General features: G+C 49.0%; 2 protein-coding genes and 1 long non-coding RNA gene across 3 annotated transcripts; 1 reads left to right on the top strand and 2 right to left on the bottom strand.

The window, feature by feature from the left end:
* Positions 1-1,648: 1,648 nt before the first annotated feature.
* Dbil5 (diazepam binding inhibitor-like 5) lies at positions 1,649-2,701 on the bottom strand. The gene is made up of 2 exons (NM_021294.2): positions 2,566-2,701; positions 1,649-2,087 (listed from the first exon to the last, which is right to left on the bottom strand). The coding sequence occupies exon 2, from the start codon at positions 2,040-2,042 to the stop codon at positions 1,779-1,781; it is 264 nt and encodes an 87-aa protein (NP_067269.1). The 5' UTR covers positions 2,043-2,087; positions 2,566-2,701; the 3' UTR covers positions 1,649-1,778.
* A 40-nt stretch (positions 2,702-2,741) lies between these two features.
* Positions 2,742-9,743, top strand: Gemin4 (gem nuclear organelle associated protein 4). The gene is made up of 2 exons (NM_177367.3): positions 2,742-2,836; positions 6,391-9,743. Exons 1-2 carry the CDS (start codon positions 2,827-2,829, stop codon positions 9,555-9,557), a joined length of 3,177 nt encoding a protein of 1,058 aa, NP_796341.2. The 5' UTR covers positions 2,742-2,826; the 3' UTR covers positions 9,558-9,743.
* Positions 5,604-6,463, bottom strand: LOC108167850. The gene is made up of 2 exons (XR_001780094.1): positions 6,371-6,463; positions 5,604-6,058 (listed from the first exon to the last, which is right to left on the bottom strand). It is a non-coding gene; the product is annotated as an uncharacterized LOC108167850 (long non-coding RNA).
* Positions 9,744-10,426: the final 683 nt, after the last annotated feature.

The raw sequence follows: 10,426 nt of genomic DNA, 5'->3' as shown, positions 1-10,426 counted from the left end.
TTCAAGAATTTGAGAATCAAAGACACAAAGGCATGCACGCACGCACACATGCCAGCTTAATTTTTAATATGCCTAACTTGCTCAGTGGCCGGGCACTTCCAAACCTCCCCTCAGCTAGCACAGACTCCCCTCTGGCATTCCTGAGTTAATACCTTCTAAATCAATATTTTATTTTTGCGGCCCTGTTTCCTTCTTGGTAGCCTCCATTGGGGTGGCTTTCCCTTTACACCTACATTGCTGGATGATTTCTTTCCTGCAGCTCTTTAATCTCTCTGCTTCTAAGTCATGGAGAATCTGCCTGCTCTTCATCTCCTTCTGCCCCTTGCCCAGTCATTGGCTGTATGGCAGTTTTTTAGTACTGATCAAAGACACCTGGGGGCAGGGACCCTCAGCATTTGGAAATAAGGCTTTGGGGAGATGAATTAAAACAAAGCATTAGAGCCAATTCCCTACAATCTTTTAATCTGGTCTAGTCTGGCCTATATCTGCATCACTGAGAGAGAGAAAATGGCCATCATAGGGCCCACAAAGAGCCCTGTAGGTAAAGATGCTTTCCAGGAAAGCCTAGCAGCCTGAGTTTGATCCTGTGAACCCATGTAAAAGTTGGAGAGAACCAACTCTGAATTGTGTTCTGACCTTCACATGCACACTTGGCACCCTCACACCCACACACACAGTGCACACAATAAAAAAAATGTAATGATAAACAATAAACTTTATAGCCATCATGGTGGCTCATACTTTAAATGCAGCACTCAGGAGGAAGAATCAGATGGATCCCTGATGGCCAGCCTGGTTTATAGAGTGAATCCAGATCAGCCAAGTCCTATCTCATAAAACAAAGTATAGCTCCCACCCCCCACCCAACTGCCTAGAGAAACTTGCTGTTATATGACCAGATTTGCTAGAGAGCAAACCCTGGTGCCAGGCAAGTACTGCTTGCTTCAGACAAGACACATACTACCATGCTACCACGAAGTTAAGAATTCTACTTTAACACTTCATTTGCCAACTTCTGGGCACAATTTTAGCACACTGATGCCTCTGTAGTGATGGACACCGGCACTTACATGAGCCACACGTGCGTACGTTCATGTGCGTGTGCATGTGTGTGTCCGTCCATCACTGGGCCCCAAGCAGAAACCTAGGTTAAGAACATTTAGGTTGCTAAGGCTTAGGTGATTCTTTCAGGCACTGAGATGCTGAGGCCACCCTTCTTCCCTGTCCCTCAGCTGCTGTGCGTGATGCATGACCCACTTCACCATGTCACTCAAAGTTTGAGTTCCATCAAAATCCTAACTTCTCTGGACCTGTGTTCTAGGTGAGGGCTTTTCTATTTGTCTTTAGCTCTTTAGAAGGCAGAGCCCCTTTCTCCTCTGTACTGTTGGGTTCTTGGTGTGTTGATAACCCCTGATAATACAGATCCAAGCCCCCACCCCTGGTTATTTTAATAGCATGATTCACCCCACCTCTTTGCTCTTCTGCCAAATATCCACACACATTGTGGAACTGGGAAGACTATTAATGCCAGTCAGACCACAGAAAGGCAGATTAATGGAGTTTCACCCAGCAGAGAGAGGCTTCTACACATCTAAATACTTCTCCAGGACCCTCAAAGTTTCTCTTTTGCCACAGACTCCACTCTCATGCAGTTTGAATGATTTATTGGTGTTTCTGCTAACGCTGCTACCCTTTCAGTGTGTTTCAGCCATCAGGAATCTTAAACCCGTCCCCTACCAGTGGAGCCATGCTACTTCCTTGTGTCTGCCAAAATGCTCTTAGCATGGCTCCTTTTTCTTCAGCTCTTCCACTTTAGCAATGTAGATCCTCATGGCATCCATCTTGGACATCCCTTTGTTTACCATCCAGGCCTCATATTTGGCCTTTGCTCTCACATCTGTGGCAGGAGGGACAGGGATGTTACAGTCGCCCTGGGTGGCCTGTTTGTAAAAGCTGTACACCAGCAGTTTCTCCTGATCACTCACAGGCCCCTTCAGCTGCTTGAGTGAAGCACAGGCCATTTCAAACTCCACTTGGCTCATTGGTATACCAGAGGCAATGCTTCTGTTTTTAAGTGATGCGGGGTACTAGAAGAAAGTTGGAAATAAGCAAACCATGTTATTGTTAGGCCTTGGAAAGAAGGGGTAAAGAGATAATGTGTGGGATGAACACGGGGCGTTTGTGTGTTTAATAACGTACAAATCGAGGACCAGGAATCCATTCAATTGCTCCTGCCCCGCAGAGCTTTTTCCAGTGTGACTGCCCTTCAAAGTTATAAAAGCACCTATGAGCTCTGAAAGTTGACTCTGCTGTTGCCTATAGGAGATAGTGCAGCATGAAAAGCAAGCATATAGGGAGTTTTGTGTGTCTTGGGGGGGGGGGGGATGAATCCCGTGGATCCGCTGCTGGTTAGTACACAGCTGAAGGAAAGTTATTCCATGTGGGTGAATCCGGGGCGAGAGCTGCCCGGGGTTCCTGAGTGAGGGTGAATGAGGGGTCTGGACTAAGGGGTTCGACCTCCTTGCCTGAAGGGGTCAGGTTCCACATGGAGACAGCCAACAGTACCTGTGGTTAAGAAGGCTGGGAAGCCTAGGCCGAGAGGGGGCGCTGTGGCTAGGGTGGCTTCGACGCTGCGAGCTTGTTGGAGAGGAGTACGCGTGCGCCTTGAACGGCAGCGGCTAGCAGACTACAGCACGGAAGCGGAGAAGCGCTGTGGGCGGAGCCTGTGACGCGCCTGTAGCGCCGCCCTTTGTGCCGTGGCGCGGGCAACGCGTTCGCGGCCTTGGACTAGGAGGGGCGGTCTAGCCCGCCGCCAGCGTCGCCGCCATGGACCTAGGTGGGTTCCCACTTCCCTACTCCGGCCCCTGGGCCGCACCCCCCCAAAGCACCTCCTGGGCAGGCTGAGGCTCTGCACTGCTCCTACGGTGCTCGGGAGGCTGGGGGCTTGAGGAGTTTTGGGGGACCCGCAGTCGCGAGGCCGGCCTCCATCCTGTAGCCCCACCACATGACGGTCTCCTAGAGTCCTCCTCCGTCCTTCGTAGTGTCTTCCCAGTGGGAAACCGGGAGCGAATATAGCCTTGATTCTCCTGGAAATGCTCAGGGCTACTGCACGTGTTTCGGAAATGCCGGGCTGGGAGGGACGGACGTCCGGAGAGTTCTTCGTTATTAAATGACTGCCGAGTTAGTGAACATGTTTCTTATTAGGTCGCCTAGTGCATAAAGCAAAAATACTGATACTGTCTTTCTCCCAGAGGCTTGGCGTTTTCTTTGCGACCACGTGCATAACAGGACCCCATTCGTTGACTCACGCAAAGCGACCACCCCACCCCCACCCCTCTCTTGTGAGCAGGAGTTGCGCAGCCTGAGATTTCACTTTTTGAATCCGAATTCGAGTGCTGCTTGGTTTGGAGTATCCTCCTAGGCGAGGTCTGGAAGTAAGGCGGAGTTGATAGAAATCTGTGGCCATCTGCCAACCCTCTCCACCCTGCTAGGTGTGCTCTTTAGAGGGTAAGACTAGGAGGCCGTCCTGGGAAGTACTCCAAGATTTGCAAATAATACGCTGTGGAGAAATGTCTTTGTCCCTAGCCAGCTCTTTAGTGTGGAATGGTAGTTTCGTGCCCTGCAGCTGTGAAGAGTGCTGCCAAGGCTTGACTCCCTAGTTGAGACACCTTGCAAAGTTGTGCCTGGGCCTCTAGCTTCCCATCTCCAAAACAGGAGTTATAATCCTCAAGAAGTTAGTTTGACGATTACATGATTTTTATAGGTGTCAAGCTGGGTGTGGTAGCTTATGTCTAACTAGCACTCTGGAAGCAGAGGCAGGAGGATCTCAAAATTCTAGGCCGACCTGGTCTGTATAGTTTCAAGCCAGTTCCAGCTATATAACAAGAGCCTATCTCAGAAAAAAATACAAGTATGCCACCCAGCACAGTGCCTACCAAAGTAACCAGTCACTTCCTAGCACCAGCTACTGATTTAAAAAAAAAAAAAAAAAAAAAAGCCTTTGAGTTTCCCCTGGCTATGAGCTGAGTCTGGGACTTTTCTCAAGCCACATGTACACAGTCTCTGAAAGGCACATGTTTGGCCGCAGACATTTGCTCTGCTAAGCCGATGTCTAATGCAATAAAATGTCATTTACAGTTATAAGGAAATGTGTTCGGGGGCCGGCAGACCAACCTGAGACAGAAAGAACCCTGGATTGCCTTCAGGTCTGGGTTTTGTGGGAGTGCTGAGCCTTGATTTGGGGTGGGCAGGCAGTGACAGTAAATGGTTAGTGGCCAGGAGATTTTTTAGTTGCCTGGTGTCAGTAATTTTTTTTTTTCCCTGGGGGTAGGAGAAGTTTGAGATGGTAGCCATGATGTAGCCTTGGCTAGCCTGAAACTCAGTACGTGGACCAGGCTTGCCTCATAAAAATCTGCATCACTAGAGAGCTGGGACTAACGGGATAGGCCACCACAGCTGTTCACTGGAGTCAGTACTTTTGCTGCCGACTCTGGCCTATGAGAATAGGGCAGATGTGTTTCTGGGAGCATAGAGGACTGAGGAGAGAGCTAGCAGTGACCGTGACAAGGTGTTGCACTCAGCTTCTAGGCCAGATTATACACTTTGGGAAAGACCTGTGCCCGTCTGTTTCTGCACTGGAGGAGACAAAATATTGACAAGACTAGTCCTGCCAACACTTGAGCATTTAAATCAGGCTCTTGATGGTCTGATTATGGTTAAGATAGCTTATATAACCCATCCAATTCTTCCATACCTGGGAGATGCTTCAAAAAGGTAACAATACCAGAATAGTTACAAAAGTGTGATTAGTGTATGTCCTGTGTCATGTGGTTCCCATACCATGAAGATTATAGTCTCATGTATATATGCATACATATATTCTCATGTATGCAGACGGGAGACTCAGTAAAGTGTAAAGTCACATCATGTTTTAACAACTGAGTTAGGATTTGAATCCATTATCTTGATTAAACCCCCACATGGCCTCCCTTTAAATGTCAGTTCTTAACTCAGTGAATGAGTGACCGCTGTCTTGATGTAATATTTGTTTTGTCCACTTCCTGGTTCCTACCACAGAGCCAGAACCTTCACCAGCTTGTCCTTTTTGACTGGAAGAAACTGCTGGGTGAACTTTTTCCCTGTAAGGCACAGAATGTTGAAACTTGTTGAAGCAGGAGTGTGCTTAGAAAGAAGGAAGGCAGGGCTCCGGATACAGCTCAGTGGTAGAGTGCTTGCCTGTTACATGCAAGGCTCTGAGTTCAAAAACAGGCTTAACTGAGTGTGGTGGCACAGGCTTTTGATCTCAGCACTCAGGATGTAGAGGCAGACAGATCTGAGTTCAAAGCTATCCAGTTCATAATGAGACCCTGTCTCAGAAACAACCAAAAACACTAAGACAATAAGCACCTCCCATCCCCCAAAGACTACCTATTGTATCTTCCATAGTCTGCCATCACTGGACTCAGTTTTGTTTAGGTTTTTTGTTTGTTTGTTTTTTAATTACATTCTTGGTGTGTATGTGTGGATACCACGGTGCACAAGTGTCAGTCAGAAGACAGCTTGTAGAGGTTACCATATCAGTTCTAGGGCTCAAACTCAGGTCATCAAGCTTGGTGGCAGATATCTTTAATCATGAGCCATGCTGCTGGCCTCTGTCATGTCTTTAATGCATATGTGGTAGCACTGTCCCCTATCCTCTACTCACTGTAACCTCAGCAGTCCAGTTGTCCTCTTCACACTTTGCTGAGGAATCTTAGTCACTTCCTTGATTTTCATGCACTTCTCCGAGTTGGTACTGCCTACACTCACATCAGGCCTTTTCTCCTTCACGCATTGCCATTGCTGAAGGACATCACTAAATGTTCTACCTCAGACTCTAGGTAACAGCACTGAACTTGTCTTCCCTTAAAGCTTGTCCTGAGGGGCCACGAGCGATGACTCTGTAGTTAAGAGCACATATGTTTCTTGTAGAAGTCCAGAGTTTAGTTCTCAGCAACCACACCAGTAGGCTCAGTCCAGCTCCAGAGGACCCAGCATCCTCTTCTGGCCTCTGTGGAAGCTGCATTCATATGCACAAACCCCCACAGATACAAACACATTATTAAAATAGAATTTTGTAAACACTTGAAAGCCTGTTCTGAATCCCTCTCTGCCTCCTATTTCCAGAGGTGCCATTGTCCTGATATCCAGGCCAAAGATCTTAGAAACTGGTTTTTTGTTCCTCGGCCAAGACCTTTTGACCCCAGCCCTTTGTGAGCTCTTACTAACCATGCCTTCCCCTCCCATTGATGTCAAGACCGTAGCCGAAATGATAGCCATCCGATGGCTGTTTCCTTCTCCTAGCTTCTCGCTAATCTGATGACTTCATTACCTCTTGGCTTCTCTGTGCAGGACCCTTGAATATCTGTGAGGAGATGACTATTCTGCATGGGGGCTTCTTGATGGCTGAGCAGCTGTTCCACCCCAAAGCCCTGGTACAGTTGACCAAGTCTGATTGGGAACACGTGGGACAGCCCATTGTGGAGGCCTTGAAGGAGATCTCCTCAGCCACAGCACATTCCCAGCCCTTTGCCTGGAAGAAGAAAGCACTGATCATCATCTGGACCAAGGTTCTTCAGCCCTCCCCTGTCAGCCCTTCTGACACTGATACTCGGTGGCAGGAAGATGTATTCTTCTCCGTGGGCAACATGATCCCTACCATCAACCACACAGTCCTTTTTGAGCTGCTCAAGTCTCTGGAAGCTTCTGGACTCTTCATTCAGCTGCTAATGGCCTTGCCTACCACCATTGGCCGCTCAGAACTACAGAGCTTCCTGGAGCACATGACTGTTGACACATCTTCCAAGGATGTGGCCTTCTTCTTAGATGTCTGGTGGGAAATGATGAAGCACAAGGGCGACCAGCAGGACCCCTTGCTTTCCCAGTTCAGGACGATGGCCCATAAATACTTGCCATCCTCAGATGAGTTTTCCCATCCTCCAAAGAGGTTTAAGTCTGACCCAGATGTGGGTCCCACCATGCCTCTTTTGGCCATGTTGCTTAACGGGCTGAAGCAGATCCAAAAGAGAATCCTGTCCCTTGGAATGAAGTGCTGTGCCTTAGCTAACTTGGCTGACATGCTGAGTGTGTTTGCACTTCTGGAGGATGACACCCAGGAGGTGTCGGCCACCGTGTACCTAGACAAACTAGCTACAGTGATCTCTGTGTGGAACTCGGACACCCAGAACCCATACCATCGACAGGCCCTGGCAGACAAGGTAAAGGAGGCAGAGCGAGATGTGAGTCTCACCTCACTGGCCAAACTCCCCAGCGAGACTGTTTTCATGGGGTTTGAGCTTATGTACAACCTGCTGCAAGAGTGGGGTGCAGAACTGCAGGACATGCTCAACAGCAGTCAGGGAACAAATTATGACACTTACCGGCTGTGTGACAGCCTGACTTCCTTCAGCCAGAACTTGGAGCTCTACCTGGATACTACCAACATGCCCAAGGAGGAGAGGGAGGTGGTCTCAGAATTGGCTGAGTGTGTCAGGGACTTCCTGAGGAAAACCAGCAGAATGCTGAATGACAAGGGCCTTGAGGACATCACTGCCTCCATTGCCATGGCCATCATTGAGCAGAAGATGGACCGGCACATGGAAATGTGCTACATTTTTGCTTCTGAGAAGAAGTGGGCCTTTTCAGACGAGTGGGTTGCCTGCCTGGTTAACAACAGGTCTCTCTTCAGAGAACCAGACTTGGTCTTGAGTCTGCTAGAAACAGTGATGGAAGTCATCAGCTCTGATCGGGTTATCCCCCAGCCTCAGATCAAGCAGGTAATCTGCTTGACCCTGGAATGCTATGAAGACCTCTCTCTTCCAGACAAAAATAAAGTTCTTTCTGGTGTCCTGCATTATTTGGGGCCAAAGGGTCTCTCAGACAGGTTGTCTGATTACTTGGAGGGTTTTCAGGAAGACCTCAACACGACGTTTAACCAGCTCGCACAGAGTACCTCTGAACAGGGCCTGGCTAAAGCTGTGGCCTCCGTGGCCCACCTGGTGATCCTGAACCCAGAAGTTGTGGTGAAGAAGATGTGTAGCCTAGCTGTGACCAATCTTGGCACACATAGGTTCTTGGCTCAGATTCTCACTGCCTTCCCTGCTCTGAAGTTCACGGAAGAACAAGGGGCAAATCCATGTACCAGTTTCATGGTGTCTTGCCTCAAAGAAACTGTCTGGACCAAGTTCTCCACACCCAAAGAAGAGAAGCAGTTTCTGGAGCTGGTAAGCTGCCTGACGAATCCTGTGAAGCCACAGGGGATTCCAGTGGCTGCTCTTCTGGAGCCAGATGAGGTGCTCAAGGAGTTTGTCCTGCCTTTCTTGATGTTGGACATGGAGGAGGTGGGCCTGAGTCTGAAGCTCTTCATCCAGACCCTCGAAGCCAATGCAGGCCTGGAAGAGTATTGGCTGCAGACCTGCTCCCCATTCCCTCTGCTCTTCAGCCTGTGCCAGCTCCTGGACAGCTTCAGCAAGTTCTGGCAGCTCCCCCGGGAGAAGCGCTACCTCACGCTGGACAGCAAGGATCTTGTGACCCACATTCTGGAACTCCTCTGTGAGATCGTGCTAGCCAACACAGAAACCTTCTCCCCAGACACCTGGGCCAAGTCCCTGTCCTGGCTCCACCGCAAATTAGACCAGCTAGATTGGACTGTGGGCCTGAGACTAAAGAACTTCTTTGAAGGCCACTTCAAGTGTGAGGTGCCAGCTACCCTTTTTGATATCTGTAAGCTCTCTGAGGCCCAGTGGACCTCACAGGTCCACGAAGGGTATGGGCCTGGCACGGGCCTTCTCGCCTGGATGGAGTGCTGTTCAGTCTCCAGCAGTATCTCTGACCAGATGCTTTCCCTTCTGGTGATGGATGTGGGCAATCCTGAGGAGGTCAGACTGTTTAGCAAGGGCTTTCTGGTGGCCCTGGTACAAGTCATGCCTTGGTGTAGCCCCCAGGAATGGCAGTACCTTCAGCAGCTGACCAGGAAGCTATTGGAGAAACAGCTTCTTCATGTCCCTTACAGTCTAGAGTATATTCAGTTTGTTCCCCTGCTCAACCTGAAGCCTTTTGCCCAGGAACTTCAGCTCTCTGTTCTTTCTTTGAGAGTGTTCCAGTTTCTCTGCAGCCAGAGCTGTTGTAACTGGCTTCCTTTGGACGGTTGGAGCCATGTGGTCAAACTCCTCTGTAACAGTCTGACCAGTGTCCTGGATGCAGTCAGGTTGATGCAGTCGGTGGGTCCCTGGGCCCAAGGACAAGAAGGGGATCTTACTCAGGAAACCCTGTTTGTCTATACCCAGATGTTCTGTCATGTTCTGCATATCATGGCCATGCTCCCTCAGGAGGTCTGTGAACCCCTCTACGTGCTGGCCTTGGAAATCCTTACCTGCTACGAGACTCTAAGCAAAAGCAACCCTTCTGTCAGCTCCTTGCTCCAGAAGGTAGACGAGCAGCGCTTCTTAAAGTCTATCGCCAAGAACATTAGCCCTGAGGAGCGGCGCCAAACCCTGCTACAAAAGATCAACAACTTCTGACCTGTTGAGGGCAGAACAAAACTATGCCTCCGTCCACCGTGGTGTTTCTGCAGGGCCCAGAGCTAAGAACAAACAAAGTTATAAGAACGTACACAGTGAAAGGAGTACAAGAGCAGTGTAAAGAAATAGTTTTCTTAGATATTTGTCACATACTACTTAAATAAAATTCTCTTGGGTTTAATCTTATCTTGAGCCTTTCTCAGAAGTTTGGGCTTAAATATGCTCCAAATTAGGTTTAGGTAGTCTTTAAGATCAAGTCAAGCCAGTAGGACAGGTATGGGAGTGTACACCTGTAGCATCAGCCTTCAGGAGGCTCAGGCAGAGGGTGGCAACTTGGACTGCATAGGAATATCCAAAAGTTAAAAAAAGGCCAGCTGGAGAGGAACATGTTTGTAACTGAAATTCTCCACCTAGTTTTGGCAGTAAGCCCAAAGTTGGAGCTACCGAGTGGGGGGTAAGGGGGAGGAGAAACGTTATATGTTCTTTTTAGTGACATCCTCGTGGAGTCTTTTCAACTAGGCTTGGTAGAAGTACATCCTTATAAGCCCAGCATTCGGGTAGCTGAAGTAGAAGGCTCAGTTCAAGGCCAGCCTGGGCTACTAGCAAGCATTTTTGTATTCCATCTTCTTACCAAGGTTATCTCATAAAGGGCAGATGTGGAAAGGGGCTCACTCAGCGCTGGTTGACTTGTGCCAAAGAGGCCTGCACCAAGGAACACTGTTAAGGGGGTAGTAACCATCGCCTCAGCACATCCGGGAGAGGTGCTAAGCCAGGGCTGCTGAATAGCTGGTGCCCTTGGAGGGTGGCTATAATTACCTTCTTCCTGGGGTGAGATTGTTTTGGTTTTGATGACTGAGTGGCATAGGCAA

Source organism: Mus musculus, chromosome 11 (genome assembly GCF_000001635.26).
Source record: "Mus musculus strain C57BL/6J chromosome 11, GRCm38.p6 C57BL/6J".
NCBI lineage: Eukaryota > Metazoa > Chordata > Mammalia > Rodentia > Muridae > Mus > Mus musculus.
Note: the sequence above shows the minus strand (reverse complement) of the source record. Positions and strands in the feature narration are given on the sequence as shown.